At 45.1% G+C, this 17,580-nt stretch overlaps 1 protein-coding gene across 1 annotated transcript in view; it reads right to left on the bottom strand.

Moving 5' to 3' along the window:
• Positions 1 to 13,902: 13,902 nt before the first annotated feature.
• PLCB1 (phospholipase C beta 1) overlaps positions 13,903 to 17,580 on the bottom strand; it is a 405,965-nt gene continuing 402,287 nt past the window's right edge. The window contains exon 32 of the mRNA XM_075147729.1: positions 13,903 to 17,238. Coding sequence (XP_075003830.1) covers positions 17,008 to 17,238 — 231 coding nt within the window. The 3' untranslated portion in view covers positions 13,903 to 17,007. The remainder of the gene's footprint in view (positions 17,239 to 17,580) is intronic.

Here is a 17,580-nt window from a genome sequence, read left to right on the forward strand (position 1 = left end):
GCTGGAAGAGAGACGGGAAGCAGCCGTGCTAGCTCGGGGTATTGTATGCAGCCAGGACTGGAAATAGCAGCACTCAACCTCAGAGTTCATCAGTGAGCCAATTCTTCAGTAAAATAACCCAAACAATTTCCTGATGCTTCCCTAATTGCCTCTCTCTGAAATTCTTCTCCTCCCCCTTTGGCTTGAAAAACAGTAGTGCAAGTCCCTTTTACCTTCCTTCTCTCAAAAACTACATTGCTGTTACTGACAGGGTTGAAAACTCGCCTCAGGTTTTTGCTAAACAGAAGTTAGGCTTCTTGATTTTAATATTCGCTCAGCTTCCACAGTGGTGGTATATAGCAATAATCAGTAAATACGAATTTTTACATTTGAAGTGTAAAGCTACCTGGTGTCGTCATCACATAATCTGTGTTATAATAATGCTCGGTTTTCACCTGACCTTTAGAAATCAGCAGATTCAATTACTTGTAGCATTTGCTGAAGATCCTCCAGGGATCTCACCATAAATTACACTGTATTCTACAAATAGATATGACAACACTAATCAGCAAATTAAGTGACAGTGATCATTCCTGCAGAGATACTTAAACATCTGATTGAGCTGGTACATTGGACCTACGCAGCCTACAGCTTCAGTCTGCAAGAGATACTGCTCTCATGCATAGGAAATGCTGACCTTGCAAGCAGGAATCTGTAGGTTACTTAAGATGTCTGATAAAAGAAGAGAGAAAAAGGGTGATGCCTCCAAGTGACCACTAATGGACATTGATGCATGGCGACTCCAGTCCCTTCATTAATGTTTTGCTCTGATGTTGCCACCCATTCGACTTTACACAATTATTTCCAGACTGACGAGGGCTGGACACTGTCTAAGAAACACTCTTTCCCTAGGGTGGGGTAAGGCATGGGAGAGCTGTCACTGCCCCAGCACCAAGATGCTGCCTCCCTCCAGGTAGTCCTTGCCAGATGGACCTAAGGCAATACCTCCTGGAGGTATACTCAATAGCCTATTCAACAGCTATTTTGCAGTGGATGGGGACCAGACCTTGTCCCATCTCCACCCTCATTGCCCTGTCGAGTTGCAGTGGAAGAGTCTTGTTAAAACCCTGCACCATCAGCCAGGTGCTGCTGGGACTGTGCCCCATGCATTGCCTGCACAGTGTGGTGAGAGCAAAAATGCTGGGCAGGAAGGGCAGGATGCAGAAGGGCAAGACTGTTGTGTGCAAAAGACCTTCTACAGGTCATGGAGCAAAGGAGACCACAGTTGGGACCAGGCTTGTAAACCTTTGGCAAAGGGAAGCATGGAGGAACCTGAGGTCATGGCTTTGCTAGGAAGGTCAGTCAAATGAGCACCGAGACACATCCTGTACTTGCAGGCAGTGTCACCTTGATTTGGCCCCATCCTCAAGCCTTTCATTAGAAGCAGGTGCTGCAGGAGGCGGGGGCAGCGTGGGACTGAGAGGTGCGATTGCATCCTCTACCACAAGCTGTTATTTTGACAGCTCTATTACAGTCATATAGAAACAACTCCTGGGAAGTGTAAAGCACTGTAAAAAAAGTCAGGGAAATCATCTGTCCTGCAATATGCCAGCTTTCACTGAGGAAGAGGACTAGATGCCAATGAGAAGATATGCGATGGGTTCTTTCTGTTTTTTTCTTTGGCCATAGCTGGTTATTGTTCACCTGAAAACTACTATTTCTCCTCTTACTTCTGTCTGGTTAATCCATCTGATGTTTATGTTGTAGCAGCCCTGTCCCCAGGAGATGAATTCATTTTTCATATGAGCATGAAGACCTCAGGCCCAGCTGAGAGGGAAGGGATGAACAGCCCTTTCCTGAGCTGCCTTTCTTAGAAAAAAGCCAAAGCCGCTCCTCCCAGGAATCCAGTAGCTATGCTCAGAGTTGAAGTTTCAACTCTGCATCCGCATGAAGTAGTACAGATTTTGGGAGATACTGCAGTGATTTCCTACCCTGAGTGCCATCGGCGCCAACTCCTTGTGTGCTGATGCATGCTGTGCATGTCCATGCCAGGACTTCAGTGAGGGCTTTTGTGAATGCAGCTGCATTTCTTGGTTTAACAACGGTGTCACATCCTGTATAGACCAAGACTTATCTCATATGAAAACACAAAGCCCTCGAAAGAGCATGATACAGTCTGGAGCCACCTCTGCAATAGCAAATAGAGCCACATGCTCAGCCCAGCACATGGCTGCAGCGAGGCAGCCCGGCTGAGACCCAAACCACGTGCTCCCACTGCTCTGCTGCTTCAGGAGCCTGCAGCACCACCTGGAGGGTTGGTCACTAGAAGAGCTCTTTGCCCTGCACACCTTTGAGTGATAGAGCTGCATCTTCATAATCCAGCATCATGCTGGGAGTAAATATACCCAGCTACTCTAACACCAAAAATTCAGAATTAAGTTTCTTTTTTCTTTTCTTTCTCTTCTAATCTGCACATAGTGCTTTGTAGCAACACTACCTGATAACCCAACAGAAACAACCCGGCTCATTTGTATTGCCTCTGGCATTCTCCACAGAGACCTATATGCAGTTTTCTCTTATTTACCACTGCTCCCACCTTTGGGAAGGAAAGCGACAGACGTGCTGATGGAGGAGCTCCAGTCACACTCCCTTCCAGCTTCTGGTGGCATTTGCTCAAAAGTGATAGTTTGGAAAGCAAAACAAATGGCTTGCGAGACAAGTGTGTGTTATGGAGCTCTACCCAGAAGAAATGTCTGTCAAGTACTCCAGAAATTCACAGTGACTTTGGTACATTTTTGTTTGACAAGAGGTATCTTGAAAAGTTTAAATTTCATCCCTCATTATTGCAAATTATTCTCCCAGCTGAAGTGCCTTTTCTCCTATGCAATACACTGCAAATTGGTGCTGCACTCTGGCAGTCAAGGAAGGCTCAATCAGCATCTCCCTTCTGTCAAGGGAATGCCTTCAAGGGCTTCGCTCTGCACCTGACACTTCTTGTGAAGGGGCCCTTGCAGCAAAAGGGAAAGTTTTCAACCTAAGGAGTAACATCTGAGTGCTGCTGGCAGGAGGCATCCTCTCTAGCAGCTCAGGGAAGCTTTAACTACCGCACAGATTGACATACTTAATCTCTTTCTTCCACTTACAAACCGGTGACGCCATCAAACACTTCCATAGGAGATCTGGTTGCACAGACTCAACTGCGGGAAGTAACATTGCATTCTGCTATAGCAACTCTGCACGCCAGCAGAAGGTGATTTCAATTTAAAACAAAATATGATTTAATTCGTTTGTACTCTCATTTACTTACTCACAAGCAGCCAAAACCACATGTCTGTGTGATGCTGGTATCCAGGTTGCATATCCAGGAGCTTTCATGGTGCCATGGAGAATAAATGATGACCACTACAAAACAACCCAACCTCTCCTTGAGATGGTGACTACACCCTGGCTTTGGAGCTACCTTTTATGCTCATCTGGAGTTGATGAGGGTCAATCCTTCCACCCTGTCCCACCTGTGAGCCATTGGGATTGACACTCTCCCCTGTCTCCTGTGCCAGGTGGCCTAAGACGCTGCCTGTAGATGTGTGTTGGCTCTTCATGGCCTACTAACACATGTGCCTTCCCATTGTCCTCATCCTGCTGCTTGCTCCTTCTCGTGCTTTCACACCCCAGTGTTCCCATTCACACCGATCTTAACGCTTCTACTGGCATCTCTACAAGGGTGCACCAGGTCTGCAGAACTGCCAGCAACTTCATCCCATGGGGGGCTGTGCTTCACCCCATGGCAGGGATCTGCTGCTCGTTTATGTTGTCTTGTGCTGTTGCCGTTACATGATGGTCAGATGGCCTTTGCAGCATGTTGAAGGGGTGGGTGTATGTCGCTTAGGTGGAAGATTGTGGTTTTGCTGTTAAAGCAGGTCTGGTAAAGAATGAAGCTCTGTGCCCACTTTTGACTTTCCAGCCCACATTGTACAGCTGGGTAAGCTGTACCGATAGCGTCTGCTGTGGTTACGCAAAGCATTTGCAATGACATTATCATTTTACCTCTAACAACACACTTCCAGGTGTGCTGATGCCAACCTCAGTTGATGGCACCGTCACCATGTCAAAGTGCCTTCAGTGTTTTAGGTGGCAGTTGCGTTCTCAAAGTTTAATTCTTCAAACTCCATGTGTACCTGCTAGTAAACCCTCGTTCCTTGCTTTCCAAACTTGCTTTCTTTGGAGACCTCCAGAAAGCTACAGTTTTCCTGAGGAGCACGCTCAGCCTCCGTACTCCTCACAGGACAGCTCAGGGCTTAATCCCTGCAGGGAGCCTCAGGGGAGGTCTGGCTTTGCCTCGTGGGGAGAGGTGTCCTGCTCTAGGGGTCGGTTTTAGAGTACTTGGGAGGAGAGGACTTCATCCAAGCCCCACAGAGGACTGCAGCTTCTGGCTGACGCACCTTCTGTCCATCAGGAGGGTGGTATAGTCTTGCTTGTAGAAGACGGTACTACTAGCATCCTACCCCTGCACATCAGTCTGGACTATGGGAAGAGAAAATGCTTTCATTGAAGCGCGGCAGCTCTGCTCAGCCCAGAGGCACACTGGGAATCACAGCAACTCGAGGACATTTTTAACTCTCTGCTCTGTCTCCACCACCTCGGTGGAGTTTGCCAAGAATGGAGAGACAGGCTGCCAGTCCCACAGAACTTGAGCCTTTTTCTCTTGCTTGCTTTTTTTATCCACATATTTTTAAGGCAACGTTTAGTCCACTGGGGCCACGGGCTTAGTTAGGGCTTTGTGGGAGGCTCGTCGTGCAATATTAATATAGTAAAAGCTACAAATAAGGCCTTTTGCTTTCTGCCTTCCTCCTTTCCTGTGTCCTCTGCCACGGGTATCGCGGCATTGTTTTGAATGTTTGTACAGCACCTCTTGCATCTGGGAATGGTTACAGGAAAAAATCAAGACAGGGCAGATATTTTAGCTGTGGAACACCAAGGAGAGTTTCATTTGTCATGAGCTGGAGTAATTAAAAGTAATTTTTGCGTGTTTTGGATGAGGGATGCTGACTTCAGTAAGGACATGAGCTGTGCAAAGTGCTTATTTTTATAGTTTTGACGTAAATCATGGAATGTTTTCATTCTTAATTTGGAACACTTGCCCCACATGTTCCAAGTCTCTGTAGATAAGTCCAGGCTCTTTTCTTCCTCACAACATACATCCATACACATTAAAGTCCCAGGGTTGACTGCCCAAGTCATTTAGCTGGACTGAAGACAGGACCGAGGCATCTTTTAAAAGTGGTAACTTGCAACTATTTTGATAGACCGCTAATCCCAGGTGAGATGCACAATTTTGCTGTCTAAAATCTATCGTCTTCTCTGCAGAAGTGCCATGATCATTTGCTTAACAAAACAAGCCCAACCTCCTCCCCCAAACCCAGCACATACACAAAAATAATTTCCTTGGTTATATTTTTCTCTGGGGATGTTTAAACTGTCAACTTTGCTGAGCTACGTTCTCCCCTCTCGTTCTTTCTCATGGGGGATGTCCTGTCACAGGGGACTCGTTGCAAACTCACGTTTTGAAATTTTCCGGAGGATTTAATATTAATGCACATACAAGAGACTTGCAAAATCTTTCTCTTTTGAAATGGTCATACGCTATCAATAGCTTCTAGAGCTGGTATCGTTCAGCTTTTACAACTAGTTCCAAATATAGTCAATGCAAACACTTCTGATCCCAGGATAACACAGATATATCATTTTTCGGGTCAATCACTGTCTCAGGGTATGGGCACATGATCGTTGTCTCGTCGACATTGAGACCCATTTCAAATCAACCCATGTTACTGTTATCATTTAGCATTGAAAGAGGAGCTCTCCGCATTTCCAATTGTAGCTTCTCTTGTCCATGGCAAGTCCTACTTGGCCTCCAGCGATAAACTCTTGAGAACGGTAGGGCACATCTCAAACCTCTAGAAGTGAACATGGGAAAAGCAGAAGCTTTTGTTTTGTTTTGATCTAAGACTTTGGCTAGGAATCAGTTATTGTAATGGACAGCAATACAAAGCTTTGTGAACCCGCAGGGCCTGTTTCATCTGAATACACACTTAGAAAAAGATTTCTCACATGTGCGGCCTCCGCTGTCAATCTCTGCAGCCACCCACAGTCAGAAGTAATGGTGCGAGATCACCGCCAACATCCTCAAGTTGAAACCTGGGCTCAGTATTTAATATCCATGACAATCTATCAGTTAAAATCCACTAAAATCCAACTCTCAAAACAGTCTAAATGATTAATAATTAGAAGTTGCCTATATAGAAACGTAACATGCCAAAACGCTGGCTAGAACAAGCAACTTGGCATAACAATTTGCTTTACAGCCTTTTCATTTGTTGCAATAAAGAGGATGGTGCCGTCACTATTTCATTATTAAATTAATTTTTTTTTTTCCCACTAACATGGCAGAAATGTCTTTGTGGCAATAGGAGGGGTCTTGGCAGACCTGTGCCTAAATGGTGTGTCGATGCCTGCGCTTCTTGCCTTACAAGTTTCCCGTAGGGAGAGCATAGATTTAGCCCAAATCCAGCCGCCGTGATCATGAGTGCCTGGCTGTCAGCATGCCTGAATAGGCTTCACCTGCAATCAAAGCCACAGTGTGGCTCCCGTGGAAAGCTGTCCGGTAAATTGATGTGATTTATTGTAAGACGAGTCTTGTTCCCTCTGTAACCAGTGGCAGATCACACTTTTACCAGGGAAAGCAGGATCAGGCGCTATTGGCTGGTGCTGTATTTCTGATGTGGTGAGGAGTGCTAGCCAGACAGGTAGCCCAAAATGATTGTATGGAAACATCCTCCATCCCTTTTTCCCCCCTTTTATATAAATACTGCATGCTTTTAATCAATTACCTGTCTTCCACAGCTCCCTGTGTTAGTGGTTTTGTGGCCTTCACTGATTTAGAGTCGCTAACTCTGATTTTACTGCAGGTGTTACGATGTTTATTGGGTTTTTTGGAAGTATCATCTCCTAGAGTCATGTGAAAACAGTTTCCATTTCACAGCTCAGGAACGGTCCCACCTCTGCTGCTCACCAAGGAAGGTGCAAGCATGCAACCAGTAACTGCTGTAAGCACTAGTAATGTTACTGGGGATAATTCTTATCATTACAAATAAAAATTAATTCTTTATTTAAATAAAGCCCCATGAATGTCTCAGTTTGGCTTTTGAGGGGGTGGTAGTACTGAGGAATCAAACAACTCCCGCCCTACTTGGCACCGCTGGTCCTCATCCCGGAGTGAACACACTACACTGATTTACACCATACTGACAGACTTACATCCTTACAATCCTGGCCGCAATTCTGAGGACCATTATAAGAAATTAATTTGAGTGGCTGATACCAAGCGTTGATCCTCCAGCACTTGCATTTCTCCAGGCATTCATACCATCTGCATCCATGATGCTGCTGGGTTGCTGAAAGATGATGTGGTTTGGACCAGATCCTCCTCTTGGCTGGGCGAGCATAATATTATTTTCATTCCACTATCTGAAGGAGGCATATCTGGTGGCAATTTAAAGATCATACATTATCATAGGCTATGGAAACAATAATTTATGCCCTTGAGCCCTTCTCAGATCTTTCAGCAAAATCAGACATCTAAAGGAAAATCTAGTTCTTCAGAGAGCCATAGTGATGAGTAATGCACCCAAGAGGACTTGGGATCCAGACATGAAGGGATTAGCATGATCCACCAGCATGGTTTTGTCATCTGAGACAGACTCAGGCACATACTTCTTGTCTCCTTGTTTCATAACGGCCATCTGGACGTGAAAATGGGGGAAGACAGGAGCATGTTTCATGGCTCTCGTTTGTCTTCTCATGGGCAATAACATCACCCTTGGCTTTTGCAGAGAGCTGCAGGATGCCTGTTCCGCTGCGATTTTGCACCACTCCCGTTTTTTTCTGATGTGTATTGCCGTAGACTGCAACAGCCCTTGGTACGTGTAGCTCTGAAAGAGGGGAAATACTCCAGTAACGCTTTAGCCAATCTGATCACAATCATCCGAAATGCTTTTCTACTGGGGTGGAGCCCCCTGCTCTGCTGGGCATTTGTCAAGCAGTCAAACAATGTAAAAAATACCCAGTGCTCCCCCTGGATCTTGTTGCATTCATGCAAGGAGTCACTAGATAGCTTTGCCTCTGTTGGCGTTTGCTTTCTGCCTAAATGCTAGGATAACCTCCCCCCCCCCCCCCGAAAAAAAAACACCCCAAAGCCTGCCTGTTAATTGCTGCAACTGGGACAATTCCCATTGGAGATGGAGGGATCTATCTGCAGTTCCCTGAGCGTGTGGCAATGGGCAGTCACAGTCAGTTGACCTAAAGCAAGTCTAAGATGATCTAGAGATTAAAAAATAAAATAAATATCCTCCCTCCCCTCCAAAAAGGAACAATACCACCCTGAATTTGTGCAAATGCAGGGTTTTCAGTTCGGCTCCCTCCCAGAACATTTGATGGTTCATTTAAAAAAAGAAAAGAAAAAAGCAGAGCAGAGGGTTCCCTGGTGGGCTGTAAGACCTCCAAAGGACTTTTGGCAGCATCTGGAGATATTATTAAGTTTTCAGACTAGGTATGCATAGCACAATAATTAGTTCCCCTGAAGAGACCCCAGTAATTGATGGAATTTTCTGACGTCTATTATGAAAGTACGGAACAGCTCTTCATAAAAACCAGCATTGGATTTTTCACTCTATATTCCAGATAGGCTAAAAATCAATATTAATACCTGGCTAGTAAATTCTGACACTTAAAGAAGTTTGTAGCACAAAGAGCTCACAACACTGCGTGCTAATTGCTGTGGAGCTAACGAGGGGAGCGAGAGCATGCGGTGCGGAGGTGATGCTGTGATGATGCTCCTTAGGTGCTGCTACCTATGGGCAGGTGGACACACACCGGTGGAGAGGCCAAGGCTGCCATGTTCCTGCATGGACGCCTCACTGCAACCCAGAATAACAAGGCAGAGCCACAGAAACCCCTCTGCCTGGCGAGAGGGGTGGCTATGGGTGGCCGAGGTCCCTAAAGGGGTGGCAGCAGGCATGACACACAGCGGTGAGACCTGGGAGGGAAGAAGGATGGTCTTTTTGTGCACGTGGAGCTCGTTTCAATCCCCCTTGACCTCTAAATTGGATTAGACAGGCTGCTCAAGAAATACCCTCTATATTTCTTTAAGAAATATCGAAGAAATCTCCTTCTGGAACAAAAAGTCATAAATGTAATTTTGTAGAGCTGGTTCTTTACTTCTGGCGATGCTCCAGAGAGCTCAGAAACCAAGTGAACAGGGAAGAAATAGGATGTGCACTGCACATTGGCGTTGCAAATATACTAGATCAAACATCGTACAGTTTTCACACATTTTAGGATTGGGGCTGCACTAGGGAATCAGGCAGAGAGCACAAGTGCAATTCCCTGCCTGTTGGCAGAGCAGCTCCAGAGGCCGCCGGGTCTGCCTGGTCCTGCCTGATGGTTGTCCTCTGCTGGAGACGGCAAGGCTGCCCCGTGCTGCCTCCAGCCTGGGTTTCTGCCGAGGCTGCTGCAGAGCGTCAGCTAGTGCCAATGGATGGGAAAGGTTTTGAAAATGAAAGTGCAACCCAGGAGAAAGGCAGGAACCTGCCGGAGGAATCGGTTTGTGTAAAAACCAGCTCCTTACCATTTTACATGCAGCTTTCATGCTGGTTTTCATATAACTATTTTTAAAGTGGCACTACATATAGTCAAATAGTCCTTTGCTGCAACTATCCCTTATAAGTGATTGGAATACGCAGGAAAAAATATGTTTAAGTGTATTAACTCCATGAGGCAAGAGACGATAATTGTGTCAAATTCACCTTACTCCGTAGTGAAGCAGGTCCAGTTAAAAAACAAGATTTGTACCACTATGTGTAAGATCAGCAAATGCTTGTCCCCATGCCCTGGCCCCATTCAGCACCCCCGGTGCTCAGCCGGCACATGGCACATTGCGGTATTGGTTTGCAGGTGGGGACCTGCGGCATCCCCGGAGGAGTTGAGAACAGCAGCATTTCCATAGAGAGCCAGATAATTTGCTTCTCATTAGTTACTTTGACACAAGAAAGTTATCACAGCTCCCCGCTCTGTCACCAGGCTGAGAACAGGAATTTGTAAAGCCAGATACGGGTTTTTTAAATGATGGCAATAGAAAATAGTTGCTTTTCATGGAAAGCTGCAGCGCAAAGGGAGAGTGCACGCCCAAAGCTGGATTTCCTCGGGGAAAGCAGAGCAATTATTTTGTTGCTATCAAGGCGATACCAGGGTGTTTTCTTCCTATTTCTAGGAGCCTAATAGAACTAAAGGAGCTAATAGCAGCAAGATGTAGGAGGCACTCACTGGTGAATGCTCCAAAGCACGGGGCTAAATTGGGTCCTGTGCAAGAGAGGCAGCGCAGGGTTTCTCGGCAGCGTGCAGAGAGCAGAGACCCTGCACTGCCCGGGGTCCCGTGGCACAGTGGCATTTCATGGTATCACTCCATGTGTGGTACAAACCCAGGTGATGCAAGACAGCATGTGCCATTCGCACCAGCTCTGCGCCGTCCCCAGCCCTGCCGAGGCGGGTACCAGCACCATTGCCCACCCAGCGCTTCTAGGTGGCACCCAGGTGCAGGAAAATACCTCCTGGGGAGCAGGGAAGGACCTTTCCCCCTTCCCTCCCTCTCCAGCTGGGCCTGGCAGCTGCCTGCAGGTTTCTGAGCGAGGCACGGAAGGCAGTGACGGCGTGAAGGGGCCTCTGTGGTCTCCTCCAGCCCATAAATCACGGCAGCTAACAGCCCTGCTGACGGCCGGGCTGCCGTCTCGGGCTTAACAATCAGAGGAAGCATTTTGCAGCAGCAAAGTGAAAGCAGGGCGTAATATTTACTGAAGGGAATACAGGCTGTTTCCTTCTTCTAGAAGTCCCTTCTCATCAGGAGAGGCTTTTCCCGTAGATGGAGAGGGAACCTTGAGGAACTGAGCTCTCCACTAAGATCATCACAGCCTTGGATGGAAATTGTGGCATGCGGTGGCTGCTGCCGCCTCCTCCTCTTCCTCCTCGCTGGGGCTCCATCTCCAGCTGTTTCCCCGAGGCCGAAAGGCAGCACTCGATGAGTCAGAGACGTGTCTGACCGCACTCTTTACGGCGTGGGTTAGCTTCCAGCCAGGGAGTTCATCTGCTCTGCTCAGCTGGTGGCAAGCTGCGAGAGCACTTGGGTTGAGTTTCCTTATTTATTGCTGAGGGCTCCTGGGATGCCACACTTTTACTGATTTACACCCTTGGAGAGAGGTGGCTCGTTTTCTGGGAGACGTCTCATATGGCTGAACCGCAGAGACCATGCTCAGGGCTACTTTAGTGACCCTGGCAATTTAAGGACATTACAAAGCCTTTCCAAAGGGAATCACAACCTTTGGGTGATCACATGTGAAAGTGCCCTCCTGGGGGGAAAAAACCCTCCAAGAGAAGAACATTGTGATAAGAGTCACGGACCTTAAGGCCAGGAGACACTGTGAGACTGTCTGGTCTGGCTTTTCATCGCATTCCTCTCTGCTGCATCTACGCTGACCGCATGGTGCAAGTAACATGATGTGGCACCATCTTCTGTAGCTCATCATCAACCTTTTCTGTCAGTACTTGCAATTAATCATCTCTGGTGTGCTTTTGCAGAAAGGAAGAAAATAAAGACGACTGTGCTCTGTCTCTAACTCGCTGGCCTCCAGCTTCCCGGTGTTAAGCCTTTCCTGGAGACCAGGGAGCTCCCCAGCCTCCAGTGGTTTTCCAGTGAAGCCCAACTTTCAGCTATCGATCTGTAGCCCAGGCAGGGCACAGAGCCGGCTTTTCACTGCACCTTCCTGAAAATGCCGGTACAAAACCTGGACAGAGTATTTCACACCTGTAACCTCTTTCCCAGCTGAAGGCAAGTCCCCTCCCTGCTCCCAGCTCCTGCCATCGGTAGGTTAGATCAATGCAGCGACATCTACCAGCTAAACTTAATCTTACCCAAGAATAGAACAAAGTTTGATCCCTCCCCCCTCTTTTTTTTTTAAATCATTTGATCCCCATTACACAGGCTATAATCACTTATTTGAACAGGCCAATTATCCCACCACAGCTCAGTAACACTAATTACATTACAGTTCTTGACGATGGAAGTTGCCAAGCTCTCCTGCTCATTAGCCAGGCTTCCACCATTGATAAAGCAGCAGGTTTTAAATCTCTTCATCAGGTTGGCTTCAGTTTGTTCCTAATTAGACCTTGGCTCCTCTAGTGCTACTTACTTAAAGCCCTTCTACCTGCTCTGGTTGGGATCCAGCCAAGATGATTAGCACCCCTCACCACACCATGATCTCCTCACAATGTTTTGCAGCCCACAAACCCCAGCCCTTCAAAATCGTATCAGTTATGCAGTAGTTAATATGTTACCTCCAATATTTTCTTCTTTATTGTCTACAAGCTGAACACTTGGATTTTTAATTTCTTCAGGCTTTTCCCCTCAGATCCTCCTTTCTATCATGTTACCCCCATGATACTGATCCTGAGGAACCTACGAATCGAGCCTCTAAACCCACCCACTTAGAAAAAGTAAAAGGGAACTCCACTGTGGAAAGCAGCACAAGCCCCAAGCAGAATCCACGTGAAGCTTCAGCAACCCAACGGGCTTCCTTCGCGCAGTGTCCGCAGCTGCACGAGAGCACACAGCTCTGGCCCCGCTGCCTGGCCTCTGCGACACCATCTTCCCCTTGGTCAACCTCCAAATCGTTCTTCCACACATCCCAGCCTGTTGCCCTCTCTCCTCAGCAGCCAAGTCAGTCTCCCGTGGCCCAAGTTCAACAAACATTGAGGTCGCCTGCTCGGCCGGCTGTGAGAATCCTCCCTCGCTGAGCCCCGCGGGAGCCGAGGGTTGTTTCCCAATCCTTCCCATGGCCTCCTGGCTTTTCCTTCTGTGCTCGCTCTCTCCCCCTTGTCCGCTTGAAATTCTCGCTACCGCGCTGCCTCCCCTCGCCTGGCTCGCTACACGACGGGCAGCTCGCTAACGGGGCCTCGGCAAACTCCGCTCTTGATTTCACACCCCACTGCTCCTCCTTTGGGAAGGAAACGTACCCATTTTTCTTTTCTTTCGCTTTTCCCCGCTCTGTTTCTGTCCTAGAATGTCTTACTCCTCTCTGTCAAATTCACGGGCCCGGCTTTCGGCTCTGTTCCTCCCTTCCTTGCCTGCTTTTCACCGTGCCGTGTCCATCCCCCTGCTCAGACCCCATTCCCCACACCTCTCCTCGTGAGCAGTTTGACTCTAGCCGCCTTGGAGACTATTTATTTTAATAGGTACACTGGATTAATACACCTGCTTATCTCTTCTCCCGGAGATAATTTTTGACATTGTAAATTAAATAGGGAAAGGAGAGTCAAAAGCCAAAGGAATAGATTTATTTTTCAATGCTCTCAGTGGAAGGCCCCTGCAAAGGTACATTTCACAGCGCATATATAATTGCATAGATGATTAGCGAAACAGCTGGGGCAGTGGAAGAGAAGTAAGGCTGCTATAATTTGTCGAGGCAGTTTAGAGGTACGGCTGAAAGTCATGCAATTGCTGTTCCACAAAAGCCTGTCCTGTCAACCAGTACGTTTTCTTACCAGTTCTCACCAGTGCCGTGCACTTGTTTTGTTTTCCCTTGTTTCAGAGCACCAGCAAATAACACGTTTTGCTGGGAGGGGCGGGGGATGCCCAGGCACGTGCAATTTCTTGTTCTCGTTGTGAACACAAGAGCCCGCAGAGAAACGTCACTGACTCCTCGTGGCACTGCCCTTCCCGGGAGCAAAGGGGTCAGGGCAAGGTCTTCGAGGCCAGGAAGGTCTCCTGAGTCAACTGAGGCTCTTGAGTCAATGAACAGAGAAGACAACTGCCTTGTGTTAAGAAATTTTTATTTGTCCTTTGGATCTGTAATGTAAGCACATAAAATTACAAGTGGAAGAAACATCATGCCACAAAATTGCATAGAATTTTTACAAAAATGTGAATTATGCCTCTGAAACAATATAGATTGAGGAACCGAAACATATGTACATGTTAACTGAAATATTTCACCCTACTTTGAAAGCAAATCATCCAGGACTAATCAATCACAGACACTATTAATACAATGTACAAGAGCAACACTGATTTCAAAGAAAGGCAGGCAATGATGTTCCTTTAGTTATCGTTCAGTGAATGTTTAGCTAATACATGAGCATTAATTAACATAATTATGAACATGTTAAATCTAAAATGTCTGGCCTTCATTAGAATTTTTAAAATTCTGTTTATACTGCCAAAACCAAGCTATTTTCAGTAGTGTAAAGATATCTGAAGTGCACGACCTAGTTTAATATAGACAGCTCTACTCTATACAGCAGAAAGTCCACGATACAGCATTTCCACACATTCAACACGGAACAAGGCAAATACATAAAAGGCACAAGACTTGCACATCATAAAGACCCTTTTTTCATTATCTTACTCTAGTTCAAGTAATATCAATATTAAATGGTATCTGTTTCACTGAAATAGTTTGAACAATGCAAGATGTACAGTATTACACACTACCTTACACCTGCAGAAAGTGGCACTGTACAGATATAAAAAAATGTGAGTACAGGAAATGGTCAAATACAAACGTACTGTAAAATGACTACAGCTGATAGTATATTTAATCCAACTGGTATATTTATTTACCTTTAAATATAAATAAAAGGTTAATTGGTATTTGCCCAAGTTTCTTTGAAGACTGTGGTGAAGTCCTGGCTCCGCTGAAGTCCCCGCGGGAACGTAGCGCTGAAATTCAAAGGAGCTAAGATTTTACCGAAAAGCCTGCGCTGTACCACGCTTTCTCTAACGCGATAGTCTTCAGTTTTATTGTGAACACTGCTATCAGTTTATTCTTTTAATAATTTAGGCAATATGTCATTTTTACTTTATAAAATGCAGCATTACATCTTGACTCTCTACGTTTTCAATGAGTGATTTACGATTGATTTCAAAGTGCAAAACAAGGATTAACAGAGGATTCACCTTTCCTAGCATTAAGATGAAAGTCAGATTTTTGAATTTCACGTTCACTAATTTCATCATCATAAACCAGAAGAGTTTAATCCAAAATATGATCTCCAAACAATGTGCAATTTTTCTTTCTTTCTGCTCTAAGTTTAAAAAAGAAACATCAAAATACTGTTCGTTTTCCAAGATTTGAACTTATATATATACACACCAGTATTTAACTGAAAACTTAAGCTTGATTTGTCTTTTATTGCTTAAATTTAAATAAAATAAGTTACTTTAAAGTACTAAAATCCTGAGGGAATGGAAGTAAAGTAACTTAACTGTTACGGTGTATTCAAATGCCTCCCTATGTGATCGACTTCTTTCTCCGATTGCTTTTTAACACAAAGTAAGGCCCCGATCTTGCAAACGTGTACCTGAACGTTATTCCCCAGAACAGCTGCGCTGAGCCCAGTGGTGCGCAGGAAAAGTCCTTTAGGCGAGTTTGCAGGATCAAGCCTCTCGACACAACTCTGTGTCTTTCGAGCTGGTTTATCCTTTGCCCTAAGTCGCCTCTTCACCAGACGGCTGAGGAAAAGGCCTTTAGCATTATGCATTGGCTTGGGTACAAATAAGAATCCGTCCGTAACGTTTCATAGTTCCTATTTTTGCTAGTATGGGAATCCAGAGAATAGCATTTCTTTACCTTTTCAAATATCCTGACTTTCACAAAGTCTCTCTGTCGTCTGATATAAATTTCTCAAAATGTGCTGTTACTTCTCTCATGCACATCACACAGTACACTAGCTTTGATTGTTCTTATTTTAAGAAGTCAGTTAAACGGATTAATACACAGTTTTAAATAACAGTGATCAGGTTTTTATATTTTGCTTTTAAATTTCAGACCTTAGTAAAACTGAACCTCAGTCTTAAAAATAATGGAAGATTCTGTTAAATTTCAAATACTGTAGTCCTAAACATTTTATAATCCTATCAAATTCAGTAAGCTTAAAATATGATACTTAAAATCAATACTTTTGAGTCTGGAAAATATATATCAAATTTATATTCTAAAACTACTTTGATTTACAACACTAACACCACAAAAAGAATTTAATGATTCATTGACTATTTTATAGCAGTACAACCCAGATGTTAGCTTTCATGAAGATTCTCTATTCACGTATCCCTGAAACTTTTAATTTGGCCAAGAGACCACACCGACTTCAAATAGAAACATGCCGTGTGTGTATATAGACGGATGTGTGTGCACATATAGCTATATATATATACAAACATATATGCACTCACACAGTATAACAAACACAGACGTACACAGACACCGACAATCTCCAGGCAGAGTTCTTCTCTTTGTTTTCCTCTTGTCCCCACAGTTCCAAGAATTTTCAGCAGCAAATATATTTCTTTCCATGTGATAAACATAATATCAAGACAGCAAGCCACCAGTGCTTGCAAAGCTAAAAAGGATTAAATGTTTCAGTGCAAATGTTAAATGATGGTGCAGCTGTCAAGGTGCAGTTATAAAGAAGGAAACAAATATGATTAAGTACTCTTACAATATTCTCTAGGATCTGTATTAGTTTGGAGCACCTTGCACTGGCACTTCAAAAGGAAATCTGCACACATTTGTCTCTGTACAATACTCTGGTCTTCATTAAACATTCTTAACAGTGAACATGGCCAGAAAATTACCCACTGTAAATTGGCCAAAAAAAAAAAGGAAAAAAAAAGGAGGAGAGGATGGTTAACATACGAATTTTCCCATTACAACTGCACTAAGCTTTAGAATAATAATAAGATGAAGAATGAGAATGAAGACCTTTGCACAATACTTTTTATAAAATGTTCCTTTTGGGAAATGTGCACTTGAATGCAGATTCCTCCTGCCTCCCGAAGCGCTTCAGCGGCAGCTCTTATCGGGACAGCGGAGACGGGCAGCTGGGGAGCGGTGCGCCCTGGCGCACTGATTGTTTCTTGGGCAGTTAAAAAGTAGTATCAAATACTTTTTCTGGATTATCTTCTTCCAATTCCTCTTCACTTTGCAGAGGTTTATGATTTGATTTTCCACTGTCAGATGCCAGGGAAGAGGGGGCAGAACTGTGGTCTCCATCTTCACTGATTTTCCCTTTCATGGCTTCCTGTACGAACTCCAGAATTTCCAAGGGCAGTCTTTTAAATTTGTCTTGATATTCCTGATCAAGTTCCACCTGCAACTACAACAAAAGAGACAAGCTGTCTTCAGGTGTATCTGATGAGACCAGTGCTACAGCATGGGGAACGTACCACACGAGGCAGGGCGGGGATTAATAACGCATTTTTGCATGATTCACGGATACATTCCTTTCTTTTTCGTATTAGCGTCACACATCCAGTCCGCCTATTGATTTCCATGCAGTCATTGCAAAGCTGAAGGAATGGGCGTGGGTACCCAGATCCTTAAAATATATGTGGATTTAACTGTATTGGTGTCCATACTCCCACTGGCTTTCACAAGACCCGATTCAAGTATTCAGTATGGGTCCCAGATAAGCTTTGAAAGAGCAAGGCCTTAATTA

This window comes from Calonectris borealis, chromosome 3 (genome assembly GCF_964195595.1).
Source record: "Calonectris borealis chromosome 3, bCalBor7.hap1.2, whole genome shotgun sequence".
NCBI classification, from domain to species: domain Eukaryota; kingdom Metazoa; phylum Chordata; class Aves; order Procellariiformes; family Procellariidae; genus Calonectris; species Calonectris borealis.